The sequence below is a fragment of the Clinocottus analis genome, unplaced genomic scaffold, assembly GCF_023055335.1.
Source record: "Clinocottus analis isolate CAN_PGR_092001 unplaced genomic scaffold, fCliAna1.0.p SCAF_7, whole genome shotgun sequence".
Taxonomy (NCBI): domain Eukaryota; kingdom Metazoa; phylum Chordata; class Actinopteri; order Perciformes; family Cottidae; genus Clinocottus; species Clinocottus analis.
In genome coordinates, this window is record NW_027176229.1 from 18,186,306 (window position 1) to 18,202,260 (window position 15,955).

The 15,955-nt window shown below is 41.3% G+C and overlaps 1 protein-coding gene across 1 annotated transcript in view; it reads right to left on the reverse strand.

The window, feature by feature from the left end:
- ntrk2a (neurotrophic tyrosine kinase, receptor, type 2a) overlaps positions 1 to 12,906 on the reverse strand; it is a 77,151-nt gene extending 64,245 nt beyond the window's left edge. Inside the window, 5 exon segments of the mRNA XM_068604545.1 lie at positions 5,361 to 5,509; positions 6,730 to 6,798; positions 7,318 to 7,389; positions 8,981 to 9,055; positions 12,345 to 12,906. Coding sequence (XP_068460646.1) covers positions 5,361 to 5,509; positions 6,730 to 6,798; positions 7,318 to 7,389; positions 8,981 to 9,055; positions 12,345 to 12,598 — 619 coding nt within the window. The 5' untranslated portion in view covers positions 12,599 to 12,906.
- Positions 12,907 to 15,955: the final 3,049 nt, after the last annotated feature.

Genomic DNA, 15,955 nt, shown 5'->3' on the forward strand with positions numbered 1-15,955 from the left:
ATTTTCTTCCTGTTTAACACAATATGTGTTCTTACATAAGCTACCAGCCAACGTCAATCAATAAGATCATGACTTCAAACCGTTAATCAATCTGTTGCAGACTGATTATTATGTTGTATTGATTATGTTGGACAATGGTTGAAATCAGAACAGCTGCTGATCTGTCAGCATATATATTTTTTAAAGATTTGCTTCGTTAATGTAGACTTGCATTCCCAGCAGAAATACAGAAATCTGACAAAGGAAAATCCAATATGCAGTGTCTCAGCAAAGCACTGGGCCCCCACCAGCTTCAATGCATGTCGGCATACTCTGGATTATCCAAGTGTCTGCGCTCTACCGGAGGGTAAATCCTCAAGCCCAGTTAGGAAGCATCTGCATGCATTAATGTTTCTCAACTCGCTCGTTTTTTTTTATACTTCTTTAATCTGCCATCCGTCTTTACTTAACGTAAACTCAAGCAGTAACAACTTAGATTGCAACGTCACTCTAGATTTCTCAGTACAGACCCATGTGGATCTGTACTCCACGCTAAGATGGTGGCGTTTCAATTGGGAAGTCATGAAAACAAAAAGTACCTCACTCACATTTTCATTTACTCATTCAGTCAAAGTTAGCATATCTATCTGCCTCCTGGTGGATGTTGTTTTTTTTTTCACCATTCTATGACATGACATGAGCGCTGAGTATACGCCAGTCCCTGGCACTCTTTGAATTCAGAGTACTTTCTTTCAAGAGGAGGATGTGCTATGAATGGCCTGTGAATTACAAGCACAGCGTTGGCGACATGTCCTGGTGACGTGGAGCTGAATAGCTGCTCACAGACCATATTTAAAAGCAAAACATCCGCTCCGGATTGAAAACCTCTGCACAATACACCACAGTATGCTTCAGCGTCATTGTCGGAAGTGTCATTGTTGTCAGCTCTTGTTATGGGGCCACAATAGGCGCATCCACATCGGTGTTCAGAGACGGGTTCACATCTATAATGTGCGGCCTCTACCTTTCCACCACGGAGATGTGGGGGATTCTGACGAGAGGCGGGAGCAGGCCGGATAGCGAGAGAGAGAGAGAGAGATCTCTCGCCCCGGGTCACACCGCCTACCTGAGCTTGACGTCTTCCTCGGCAAACTGCTGCGGCGTGAGTTTGCCTTTGTAATGGCCATCGGTAATGATTCCATATTGAATTGCATTCATAATCAGTTTCGACAGCAAAAGGTGAAGGAGCGTGTGCTGAATTTCACTGTTCATTTTTCACACATTTCTTTTTCCTGTCACAAGGAAACAAATTGGCAAAACGCTGACTCTATAGATGAGTCTCTGTATTTGTCCTGTTGTTGTTTGTGCTCAGTGTAGACTCACAAAGACGTATGACAGACATTCACAAAGGGATTTCTGTTCAAAGACGGCAGAGGAATAGGAAGGAGAATGGGAATCGGGACTGGATGAGCAGCTTTGAAAACCCAAAACTGACACCTTAAACTGTTGTCAGTCAAGTTGACTGTATGAACTTGAAACTTTTTGCTAAAATCCAACACTTGACTTGTCTTTGGGTGGAGTTCTCACTTTTTACACAACTTTTGTGGCTCGTCTTGGGGAAATATTGTATTTAAGGCAAATTAATTAAGGTTAAATACAGTAGGTTATTAAAAAAACATGGTTAAAGTAGAAGAAACATGCCTAATGGTCAATAATAAAGTTTAACTTTGGTCTGCATAAAGGGCAAAGAGGTCCATCCATCACCACAACCTCAACACTATTTACTCCACCTCTAAAGGACACCATGCTTCCTGCATTTGCATTGAGCATAAATCTGTAGGTGCATAACCATCTTACGTGGACATAAATCCTCATGATACTGATCTGGTCCAGCGATGCGTCATACTTGTCATATGAAGGACCACTGATAAATTACTTAAATAAAATGGCACAGTATTCCATCTTTACACTTGTTGTGTGTTTTACACCCTCCTGAATCCTTCTCTTTGCAAAACCTCACTGCTAAATGGCAGCAGCATGGCCCAAAATGGACCGCAGAAAGGCCAAATGCAGCAATAAACATCATGTCAAGTACCTTTTAAAGACCCCAGAAAACATCTGCCAGACATGAATACCATCGTATTTGTGCTGTGTGGATTTAAAGTTTGCTCTATACAGCTTTTGTGTTATGTTGTTAAATTCTTTGTTATCTAAGTAAGTGAGTTGAATCCCTATAGGAAATTCATAAATGTGAAAGTGTTTGCTGCCCACAGACACAGATGCCATCTGGCCTTTTTGGTCGGACTTTACTGGCATATTGCAGCTCGAGTCTGTTCCCTGCATTTGGGTTTCACGTTTGCAACTGTAAGAGCACATCACACAAAGGGGAAGAGCGAAGAGATACAGGAAGTTTGAGAAATAGACAGATATGCACGTGTATATTACACAGAACAGTATGCATAAAGCCAAGGAGGCAGAAGGAAGAGAAAGAAGGACGAGGAAAACATTTAAAGAATAATTCAAAGAAAAAAAAATGAGAAAGGGAAATAAAACCTGGTAAAGCCAAACAAATGTAGAGAAAGACACAACTAGCGAGGGAGGCAGAAGAAGGCAGAGGGCTGTATTCCTCAGCAACTTTGCTCTGGACGACTGGTTTCAATGAAAGCTTTTATATATTTGAAATATTTAACAAAAATCTGATTAGGCCACATATATTTATACAGTTTAATGAGTATGAAAGAGAAACAGCTTCAATTGTTTGACATTAATGACCCTGACGTGATCCTACCACTTGATAAAGAGTTGTTAAAGGGAATCAAACAACAGTGGTACATTTAAAGTTGTTGCTTTTTCATGATTTAATTGCATTTGTCATTGTATTAACATAGTGGGAGTGTTTTTAATACCTGCAGCTATTTGCACCCACTGTAGCATGGGATTGCGGTAACATCAGAGCAGCAACTTTTTACTGAAGTTGTGTTTGGGTCAGTATTGGGAACAGCCTGTGTTTTCCAGCCTTTCTGAGTGGAGCTCCAGCAGTGAACACTCTACAGAGACAGATGCGGGTGGCCTGATAGATGAGCCCCAGGGCATCGTCGGGCATTTCCTCTGCTTTGTGCCTTCCTCGTACGTCACTCAGAAATGTTCACACAGACAGAGGGACTGACAGTCATACATGCAAGCAGCCAGAGAGATGGAAAATTAGTAATAAAGGAGGAGGAAAGACAGCCTGAGAGAGGGGGAGGCAGACGATAGCGAGACGAAAATGACACAGAGAGCAAAAGACCGGCAGTTGGGACTTATGGCGTATCACTGTTAGCCCTGGGGCATCATTTGACACCCCTGCACTACCAGGTCCTCCTCCTCATATGTCACACTGCCAGGGGGTCCCCTGCCCACCTCTCCAGGGGCCCTGCCGTAACTGTGCTCAGGCCCAAAATAACCTCTGCTAATGGAAGAGAGGCAGAGGGCACGGATCAATAGGAGTTATCAATGACATTGTTAGCTTCCTGCATGCTAACTTATAGTTTGTGCCCAGTGCGTCTCGACTGCTTTGAGCTATTTATGACCAGATGACAAAAATACATTCAAATCCATGTTTATCAAAGAAAACATTTGATTGCATTTCAACTGACGCCTATAAAGCGTTTCTGACTTTTCTGCTGTTATTTCGTGTGTTTTATAACTTCAAATCTTTTATGTTCCCACTTTACAGTAACATTCGGGATCTGACTGAAGTTATTGCCCCCAAAGGCTGGAACTATCTGTTTCATTGTCTCGCTTGTGTTCAACTCAAGCTCTAAATTATTACCAAATGTCATTTTAAGCCAGATTTGCGATAATAAAAACCTTTGTTTAGGACAGTCAACTGGGTCAAGGTGTAATCTGACTCTGTTCATGTAAAGAGCTAAGTCTAAAATAGAGAGATTAATGACAAACTAAGAAAGGACGAATAAAGCATCAATTAACTGCTGACATTTATACATTCAAGCTTGATAAACACTCCCATAAGCAAGTACATAAAAGGATTGTGGTCTGTGGAAGTCTGTCTGGGAGTGACAGCAAGCGTGCCGGTTAACTTAACATTGTAAATAGCTGTATGCACTGCTACTGGAAATAGAATTGTCTGGTTTGTAAACACAGTATTCCTTAAGGGAAGACTAAACATTGTTTATTTGCAACTTAAACAAAGATGCAACATATTCTCATTAAGTTTTCCTAATTGAATCGGTAGGAAATGTCTTTTATTGCTCATAAAAAAAAAACGTGATTATTGCAGCGTTCCCTAAGTCCAGAAAGAATTCCTTCACTAACGACCGAAACATGATGATTCTGAGAAAAAAGGAAATTAAATCTGTTGCGTGACAGCAGGTCACTGGTGCCATAGGAAATAGTGCAGATGGTCTTTATAACACTTCATTTTATTGTCTTACACGCAGCAAAATTTCTCCACTCAGCATCTTCAAAACTTACTGATGTCATCTGTATGTTGATTTACATGCGCCCTCTCAGAAAAGCAAACTGAGACCTTTCTACAGCTCCGAGCAAATGTCTGGCATGACTCGAATTATAAGATGACATAACCTCTCGCACAGTGCACACAAACACCACTCTGTGGGTCGCGTATATTGCGCTCCTCAAACTGTCAGCTAATCTATGCATCATCTGCGTCAACTCGCCACAGCACAGAGATAACGTCATCATGTTTAGTGTCGGCGGCCTTTTAATGACGCCCTGCAGAAATTACATTTTTAAGCCCTCTATAAAAGCAGAGCTCTAAGAGTGTGTGTGCGTGTGTGTGTGTGTGTGTGTGTGCGTGTGTGTGTGTTTGTGTGCATGCAAGCGTTCATTTGGATCTCTGTTTGCTTGTTCATGTGGAGCTTTTTGCACTGCGCGGTGTCGAAATAAATTACGATATACAAGCCATGCAGAGTATTGCGTAGGGAAATACAGTGTGTGCGGCATCTTTGAAGTAGCTTGTTGAAGTTTACATACAGTATACCAGCTGCTGTTGATTACTGCAGTGGCTTTAGTTATTAATACATTTATTCAGCTATTCTCATAGGTTTTAGAGTAACAACAAACTTGACTTTTTCCAGTTGGTCATTCCCCACACACCTCCTGTGAGAACCAACCAAACACTTAGCACGCTTGCTAGTTTCATACAGTATGTGCACACATGCAAAACATATGAGAGAACTCATAATCAAAATGAAGATTTGGGAAAATCCTTCTACAGGAAATCATTAGGATTACTGTTTTCAATTTCCACTGAATGCCTTTTCTAGCTTGTTACTCTCTGCGTGTGTGTATGTGTGTGTGTGTGTGTGTGTGTGTGTGTGTGTGTGTGTGTGTGTGTGTGTGTGTGTGTGTGTCCTCACCACAGTTAGGTAGTGTCAGTCTGGACAGCGGCTTGCGTCCTCCTCCATCCTCAATGCAGCGTAGCTCCTGAGTGTCTGCTTCCTCTCCTAACCACAGCTTGATCCACATGTTCTCACAGGAGCAGTGCAGAGGGTTCCCTGTCAGGATCCTTCACACACACACACACACACACACACACACACACACACACACACACACACACACACACACAGAGCCAAGAATCGCCAAGAACAGTGAGTAGTACATTTAAAAGGACAAAGCAGAAGCTCAATTGATGTGTGCTAGTGTCCAAGTGACTTAAAGGAATAGTTCAACATTTTGGGAAATGAGCTTCTTTTCAGCAATGAACAGATAACTCATGCCTGTTTGTTAGATATTAAGCTTCCAACAGCAGTAGGCTGTTGCTAGCTTAGCGTAAGTACTGAAAAAAAGGGGGAAACAGTTAGCCTGGCTCTGTTCATAAAAGAACAACAAACAAACAATACAGAATCCACCAACCAGCATGTCTAAAGGGCACAAATTAACATATTACATTGTGTTTATGTAAATGTCTTTTTTACTCTTCTGTTTATAGCAGAGATTAAACAAGGTGGTGCTGTTTAGTTTTGTTATCTATGGAGAGAGCCAGGCCAGCTGTTACTGCTAAATTAAAGTAATTCAACCATCTACTGGCTTCATTTTTAACGAACAGAGAAATATCTTCCTATCCAACGCAAGCCAATAAGTGTTTAATGTCGAACTATTCCTTTAAAATGCAGTTATTTCAAAGTCCGCTTGGAATTAAAAATAATCTGTTGAACCAAATTCTCTCTCTAAAATTACAAAGTGTACATTTTTACAATGTTTTACACAAAATAATTTCTCAATATCTCTAAATGCAATGTGAAAAATGACTGCTTTATTACAAGTAATATTGATGAGTAATGGGAGAGGTAATGTGTATGGGTGGAGCAAGTTTGCTTACATTGATGTGATAACTAATCACACATTTACCACGCTGTGGGGGTTAATTGCATCTTGCCCTCTTCAGCTAATCTCAGTCTTTACCCCGTTGTTTAATACTGATAATAATCCTTTTCTGTCTGCAGGAAATCTCAGGATATATATATATATATATATATATATATAGAGAGAGAGAGAGAGAGAGAGAGAGAGAGAGAGAGAGAGAGAGAGAGAGAGAGAGGTGACATCACAGATCCTATAGAAATATATACACTCTGATGATAAACACGAGGTCAACCACACAGAGAGAAAAAGGAACAGGCACACAGACACACAGACACACACACACACACACACAAACACACACACAAACACACATACACACACAGATAGACAGACCGATACAGAAGGCTGAACTGAACTCACAGATAAGAGATGTTGAGGTGTTTGAATATCCTCCAGGACAGCGATGACAGGTTGTTATCTTTCAGATTCCTGGAAATTAAGTCGAACATCAGGGAAGGAGATTGCGTTTGTAAAACCACATTAAAATATTAGATAGGTGTTACAGAAACTAACAAATCATTCTACATGCACCAACGATCCTGAATTAATTTTATCATCCAAATTAATTGGTACATTTGAGCAATTGAGTAATAAGTATCAGTCCTTAATCATGTTGATCAGTTATAGATCCTGTTCAGTCGGAGCCTGAGTCTGTTACAGGTTGTTTCTTTTCTTTATTTTAAAAATATCACAAATAAGTTGTCTTTACCTTTGGATATGTATTTCCTGTTTATTAATTTTAACAATGAATAATCCAACAGATTAATGAAATTTACATTTTTAAAAGTTTTGTCCTCAACAAAGTGAAACAACTCAAGGTGAGGAATTGAGGAATATATATATATATATATATAGACTCTATTGACAGCTATAATAGAGTATAATAGAGCTGTAATAGAGCTGTCAATAGAGTCAATAGAAACCAAGGAATAGATAGCATGCACTCACAGGTACTGTATCTTGATGTTGTTTTGAAAGGCCAGCTTTGATACGTATGTTAGCCTGCTGTTGGTCACCGTTCTGACACAAAAACAAAGACAAGAGCGTCATTGTCATCGGCATCAGGACCAAAAACATTATTAACGAGAACCGCAACATCAGCAGCAACAAAAACATGATGTCAGGTTCCCGATCAACTCAAATAAGGATGGAGTTTACAACAGGCCATGCTACAGGATACAGAGCAGAACAATCAGGTATTGGAATTGTTATACAAGTGGAAGCCAATGGTGTGTGGTTAGAACTGTGAAAGGCACAAATTTAGTTTTTTTTGCTCACATTGAAAGAAACAATTTTTCAGTCGATTTGGTTTGCCGTGAAGGTGACGTTAAAGCTAATGACGCCAATAAAAGCCATCCATCTGAAGATAATATACATCGTCTGGATGTATTTGGGATTCATTTATTATTTGTGTCTCATGGAAGAAATGCCGCTGTAGTGGTGAAACATTTGTCACACATGAACATATTTAACAGAACAACCAACAGGTTTTGTCTCCAGAAAGACCAGTAAACCTGCCGGTTCCTTTAGCTTATGGTGATGTAACCTAAACGTAACAGTAATACAACATTTTGATTTGTACCAGGAACAATTTAAGCATCATGAATACAACACTGTTATCTGTTTTGAGACTTACAAAATGAATGAATCATAGAAAACAAGGATTTCACCCCACTAATCCAGGGCTACCCTTGCATAACGTCTCAAATTAAAGATATTTCTAGTGGGCCACTGTTTAGACCCATTCACAAGACTGCCTTGGCGCAACAACAATGGCTGCACATTTGTAAATTTACCAGATGTCTCAATAAAAAGCCTCTTTCTACGAGAATCGGGGCGGGGAGATATTCCTGCATACTGTCCATTACTCAGCACTGTTAAAACCAGATGCAGACAAGACCACATGAAAAGTCGGTCTGACAGATGTTTCGTAACTGGTTCATCTCATCTGATATCAGCGCAGATTAGCACAAGAGTTTTTATCATATTTGTATCAAGACAGAGTGTAGTTGTGTTTAAAGAATTTCTCAGACGACTTTCTATGGCTGTGGCTCACACAAAGCACTCGTTTGGTTCCCACTGGGTCTGACCACAATTAAAAGCATGCACTTGCAATAGCGTGCTTACTAATCTGTCTACCAAATGGAATATTGGCTGGGAAATTAGGTAGTCTCCACTTAACAGGGTATATCACAACAAAAGAGCTGCTTCCTTTTCTTCAGATTAAGAAATAAAATGAGACACGGATAGATAGCAAAACACAGTAACTACAAAATCCTGCAATAAACCGTACAACAGACATGGATAATGTATTGCCTTAGGCACATAAGCAGAGTCAACAGTAAAGGCAAAGGATCATGACAAGCCAAATAAGTCAAATGGAGTGAAATTGTTCTCCTTAAAATGCTGCATTTTTATTGGGCCCCGTGATCTAATATTGTGTACAGGGGAAACATGTAATGTGTGATGGCAGCCACAGAATAGAAAACTATGTAACATAAAAACACTGTGTGTAATCATTTTTTATCAAATGTGCGTATTGAAAATAGCTCTGTATATTTTCCTTGGGCCAAACTGTTTGTCTTGTTACTATAAGCCATGAAATACTCACAGGTTCCTGAGATTCTTGTAGTAGTGCAGGTCTTTGTCGTTGATGGAGGAGAAGCTGCTCTGGTTGGCGATGTAACTGTCAGGGAATACAAGTGTGTGTCAGCAGGCTCATTAGTTAACGGAGGGAAGCATAAACAGAAGCCTTTCCCCGAGACAAAGGGACATAATAAGGCCATATATTAGAGTTGAAAATAAAAAAAATGAACTGCAGCTGATCAATGGCGCTCGAGGGGAACTGGAAGTTTGTAAAAGGAGAAGAATGGGCCCAACTCTCCTCCTCTCTTTCCCTCAGCTGAACTAGAGGAAGGCACTTGACCCGTTCAAGGGCAAACAGAAGATGATTGTGGGCAACTCCCGCATGTGAATGAGTAAAACTGTGAGAACGGGTTTTTAAAAACACTACGTGTACTTTTAAAATGTACTTTTGTTATGGCGGAGAACATTTAGACATAAAGAAAACCACAACAATGTCACCTACAGAGGGCACATGCTGTAACAGTCACAGCAGGAAACCTTTCAATGTTTGGCTAACTCACAAAGTCATTGAATGATGTTTTTCCATGTGATAGACATACCAACGTCTGACTGGGAATAAAAAAACATCTCTAATTAGATGCATTGATTGTCCAAGATCAATACATGGCAATAGTATTGATTGGCCTTTAGTCAAAGATGTGTTTTTGTTGCTAATTATTTGATACAATACGCTGTATTTTACCTCTCTCAAGTCTTAAAATGTAAAGCAAAAGAACTACATTGTAGTCACTGATTGACAATAGATATGTGAGAGTTGGAAAGACAACACCTAGCCCGTATATATAAATATAACTATTTTATAGGGGTGTCCTGATGGCCGATTGGGCTCCAAGAGGCTGCACCACACCACACACCATCTAATCACAATGTCCTGCTTCTGGCAGGAGACTTTTGATGCTCATCACCTCTCATGTCCGGCCCTCATTTCCTGTCAAACCCGCCGCCGTCACTAAAGGCTGGAAAAAAGGCAGTGGAAAGAAATTGTGATAAAATGTGATATGTGCCATTTAATAATTAAAGAAGCTGATCCAGAATGTCAGCATTTTTACAGAACACACTGATGAATTAAACGCTTTTTCTGAAAAGCAACCTCTTCAATACACTCGTGCATGACTTTCACAGTTAAAAGTATAACAACAACATTAAATTTGGACTTAATGTTTCAAAGGTACAAAATATATTTCTAATCTACAATGAATTGCCAATTACAGCTTCAACATCAGCAGATAAGTATCCGTAAATCAGCTTTAAAGTCAAAGGCAGACAGGCTGTGTTCCAGTTCAAGTGAGACTGCTGAATAATAATGCCAATGCCAAATAGTACTGCAGGGATGGCGTATTTTTGTAGGCCAACACAGGAAGTTTGCATCGCACTGGTTCCCCGCGACAAAATTCAACGGGACCTTTCCATATTTTTTTTTTTGGACACAAAAAAGGCAATCGCCAGAAGTACATAGATAGCATTAGGATGTGTACGGATTATAAACAACGAGGCCGTGAAGGCAGACGATTTGGCTTGATGGAATTTTGTCATTTAGGCACTTGTTAACAACCTCCTTTGAGGGGTGGACAGACATGTTTTATATCAGAGAACAAAACCTTAAAGTATCTTAAGCCTAATTTCAGGCATCCAACCCAAAGCCCATTCGTAAAACCCCTTGACTTCCATATGTGGGTACCAGAAGGGCAAAATTGCAAACTTATTTCTGGGACTCGTTCCTGCAGCACTCTGTACTAAGATGCACATACTGTTTATCCAAAGCGTGTTTCTCATCCGATTTAATGTACACTTTACTTCATCTTATACAGGAAGGAGTATAGTGTTGAGTTTTAACGACTGTAATTAACCGTGATTGCCTATGGGTGAATATTGTGAGAGAAAAGATTTATTTTTTTTGTCTTGGGGTGAATGTTTGTTTCTTCATTATTTAAGATAGCAGTATCTATGAAACAACTTACTTTGTTGTTTCTATTGTGTTAATAGTTATAACAGAACCAACACCCCTCTCTCAAAAAAAAAAATTCAACATTAATCAATATCATTTAGTACACCCACCTCTCCATGTTTGTCTATACTGGAAGATATTAGCCAATGAGATTAAGATTGGTTTGACTGCACCTTAAACACGTCCATGCATGACAGAGATGACACATCAACACAATAAACTGCTGTCTATGCGTTTTTACACCCATTTAGGAATCCAGTGAGATTGAAAGCCAATTATATTATCAACCTGTGCGGGCAAATGTTACAAAATAAGGACGTGTATCACCAAATAACACAGACAGAGAATAGTCTATACTCCACATATGTATTTGTTGGGGGTGGGGTGTGTGTGTGGGGGGGGGGGGGAATTAATCATCGCATGGTCGTCAGTAATTCGTCTGTTTACATCAAGCCATTGGTGAATGCTTTCCACCAGACTGCCGGCTCATTGAAACATCGCCCAAGGCTTCTCCCAAGTTCATATCTCACAAATCGTTATCAACAAGGCCGCCTATCGTTGCCAAGAAATATAATGCTGCAATTCGATATATTTTTATCTGCTCTTTTGTTTGCTCCCGGATATAAATGCTTGATTTATTTCTGTGACGTTTCATGAAAAGGGGGTACAGTACATTTAAAATGCACATTGAGATGCTGCATGTATTATCAGCCAGCGTCCCGAGGAGGAGGGTCCAGCCTTAAAACGCAAGCTAAATGTTGACTCGACTAGAAAAATGTTGCTTTTTTTTCTTCTTGGACATCGACTTTTCTCCGCGCCTGCTGTTCATTTAAATACACTCGTCGTGGGAAGCGTCTGTACCAATATTTGGATTTGGTTTCTCGGTCCACACACAGTCACACACGTAGGCACGTGCACACACCCGCACACAGGAGGGGCATTGTCTAATATGATAAAGTACATCAGCCTCAACTGTTTTTGTATTGTTAAATTAGCTCTTACTTCGATGGCGATGTACGGTAATATGATTATCATATGGCAATAGGTTACACGTGATGCTCATGAGCCGAAACTGTGCCGAATTAATAAATATGTCTTCGATATATATCCAAATTGGTCAATCTTTGAATTTGCCCTGTATCCATGCATGAGATTAAGATTAAGCGCCAAAAACAATGGACCGGTTTTGGCTCTTCCCTCGCGGGCCGTGTCAGTCAGCTCCAGACACAATTCTGACAGATGATGGTTAAAGGAGGGCATCCCTTCATTTGACAAGTGTTGGAAAATACAGCCACGCAGATAAACGCGGGTGGATATGAAAAGGACCACTTATGAATCCGACATCTCGCTTCTAAATGTGATGCTTTATGAGAGACACACTCACATGTCGGTGATGTTCTCCATCTCCGCATCGCTCTGTAGGACGGGGAAAGCATTGATACCCCATTCCGGATCCACGCAGGAGATCCTGGTGCTGCTGCACGAACAAGAGGACGGGCATGCCTCCGCGGACATCCACGGATCTCCAGAGCCCACTGACACCCCGATAACCACAACCCAGCACCACCAGTACCGCCACGACCCAGACCCTGTGCCCGGCGAAGAGAGAGCCCCGCTCCCGGGTCTCCAGGCGCTCATCTCGGGAGCCAACTTCAGCTATAAGGCTCGCTGAACAGCCCCCACAGCCCGGCCCAGGGTGGCTGGGTCCAGTCCCGCTTCAGCCAATCAAGGACGGGAGAAATGAAGCAAAATCCGATGTCTGTGGTGGATGCAGGCGGCGCGGCTAGAAACACATCTGCCGTGACTACGATGACAGAAACAGAAGGAGAGAGAGGGGGGAGAAAAAAAAAGACCCGGAGAGAGTGTCGCCCCTTTCCTGCGCGTCTGCGTCTCCTCCTCCAGAATCCCCGTCAGTCAGCCAGTCAGTCAAAATCACACTGCCACACTGACGGGTGTGTGCCAAGGAGGATCTCTCTCTCTCTCTCTCTCTCTCTCTTTCTCTCTCTCTCTCTCTCTCTCTCTCTCTCTCTCTCTCTCTCTCTCTCTCTCTCTCTCTCTCTCTCTCTCTCAGCTGACACGCACCGATTGGAGCCCCTTTCGACACAATGTTCTCTGTGTGTGAGTGATTGTCGACGGTACTGAGGCAGAGACCGCTGGTGCTGCTGGTGCTGCTGGTGCTGCTGGTGCTGCTGGTGCTGCTGGTGCTGCTGGTGCTGCTGGTGCTGCTGGTGCTGCTGGAGCAAGAGCCAGTGCAGGACGGAAGAGCCGTGAGGAGATGACGGCTGGTAGGGGAGAGAGAGGACCTATGCCAGCATCAAAAGCAGATCATGCTTATTGTGATACCTTATCGATCCCCTTTCGTGAAAAGCTGCTTGTTTCGAGGATGCTTTCTTGCTCAAGGGCACCTTGGCAAGGCGTCTTGCAGAACTAACTGTGTTTTGGTCATCGAGATTTGACATAGGTTAGGCCGTCTGGGGTTAAAGTTCCCTTCTGGCGTCTGTGACAGGCTTCACCGGCCTTGCCTTGAGTTGTGTACTGAGAGTCCTTGGCCAGAGAGAGAGAGAGAGAGAGAGAGAGAGAGAGAGAGAGAGAGAGAGAGAGAGAGAGAGAGAGAGAGGTGGAAAAGATTTGTTCTGGAATATGTTATTTCATACAGCTGTTATTTCAGCTGGCTTGAGATTGCATAGGTAAATGAATATAAGGAGCGATCCATTTTTCAGGCTCTGTCTTAGCGATCATAAATCACTGTTGTCTACCATAATCATCATTATCATCTTGTTGTTATGCTGGGTGTTTTATATGTACACCTGCGTACAGTTAATCAGCGGAGCACACGGCAGCCTGAAGGACGCATTCACAGTCGTATACATTGGAATAGCACAACAGCCTGCTATTTCGCATTAAACAGAGTGTGTTAGCATAATAATTGGCCTGGGGACCTTATTTAATGGCATCTGAGCTGATGGATTCTTCCACTGTAAATACCCAGACAAGAGGTGGATGTAGTGTCTGAAATATCACATGAGAGAGAACAAGAGACCAAGCGAGAAAGAGGGCGCAATCACCAATCATCAAGTGTTTAGCTGGCATGTACCAGGCCAAGCGTCACCTCATGAAATCATTAGGCCATATTTCATAATCATACGGGACTCCCAGCCAAACCAGACCTGAATCAATAAGCTGTCGTCTCAGAGCGGATGCTATACGGCAGCATGCCAGTCCCTCTGCCGCTATAGATCTCCCACTGCCGGGTGCATTTCTAACATAAGAGTTGATCTGTCTTGTTATGCCGTACAGCCTTTGAAGAATAGAATTGAGCGGAGCCTTTTCTTCTCCTCGGTATTTCACCTTGTATGTGAGAGACAGAGAACGACAGCATATCTGCCTCTGAGCAGCAACAGCCCCAACTCATCCCATGCAGCCGTGAGGAGTCCTCTCCTCTCCTCTCCTCTCTTCTCTCCTCTCCTCTCTTCTCCTCTCCTCTCGCTGTCTCCGGCTCTAAAATGACGTTTGTACTGACGCACTGGCAGAGCTGCTGAATAGAGGAGCGTAATTATTGAGCCCTGCCTGTGTCTAAACCAATCTGGTGGATAACTGCCTCAGAAATCCCGGCGAACGCATTCAGCACACATCAGTGTGGGCGAACCAATTAAAACATTTCACAAACAGAATATTGCAATTACTCTCATGTTCCTTTTGACAGAGGTTGTAACCCGTGTTAAAGGTCTTTGACTTTTTAAGCATGCAATCGCCCTCTTGAACTATCTGTCATCCACAGACAAAGCCTTAGTCGGGATGCGTTTTATCCAACATTGTGAGCATAATATAGTTTGCCATGCACATTTTGCTTTTAGTGCTTATCATTTAAACTGTACAGTCATACAATGGATGCATTGCTGTCACTGATTAGATTAAAATATGCTAAAGGTGTCCATACTAAGGAAATGAACAAAGATGTTCCTTTTTATTTCCATTGTTGGTTGCCATGTATATCTTGAGAATGTTTATTGAATGTTATATCTGGATGGGTTTGTACAACAATGTCAGCATTTGCATAAAGTGGTTCCTCAAAAATCACAGCGTCCCTCTTCCCTGTGTCCGGTAAGAGTCATTTATCGATATGAAGCAGCTTGAGAATGTGCTGCTGGTGATACATAATAAAAACAGATTACAATTACTAACACAATTGATATGAATCCATCTAATTTTCTTGAATTAGATGTTCACCTTTATATTAATAATGTGTTGATTACATTGGTCAGATGTATCACAATCACTCACCTGTTGTTGCATCACGATCCTTTTTTTTTGCATTGTATAGTATAAATTAATATCTATATATAGATAGATAGATAGATAATATATATATACATAGATAGATAGATAGATAGATAGATAGATAGATAATGTGTTGATTAATAGTACTTGATTCAGGTTCACACAAGGTAAAGAGAACTAATACAGTTTTTCCTCAAGTTCAAACATTTATTGAATACCTTCATGATTTATTCATGTGGGCCCCTTAAAACATACAAAGAAGTTTATATCCTGCTTTACTCGAAAGCTATGAGTAACAGAGAGATATAGGGTCATGAATAGGACGCTATACTGAGTATACAAGTATGTGCAGAAAACACACTACTCAGGTGTAACAGATCATTGTCGATCCGTGATCTCCGGATCCCCCTCACATTTCCACACGCATGTAAACAGTGGATTTATAGCAAAGTTTACTGTGAAATCTAAATCATCAATACAAATACAATCTTGTATTTCCTTTAAATTGTGTTGTTATTGGATGGTGGAAAAAAAAACATAATAGTCAGGAGTCTTGTAGACCAGCTGTTTAATCAAATAACAAGGGGATCCGTGTGGATCGGCAATTAGTCAGCAAAGAAAAACATGATCAGGGATCTCTATACGTTATTTTTCCTTCATTTTTACATCTGTACTGATCCAATCTGTGACTTTAATGTGTGAAAACCCCAAGCGTGA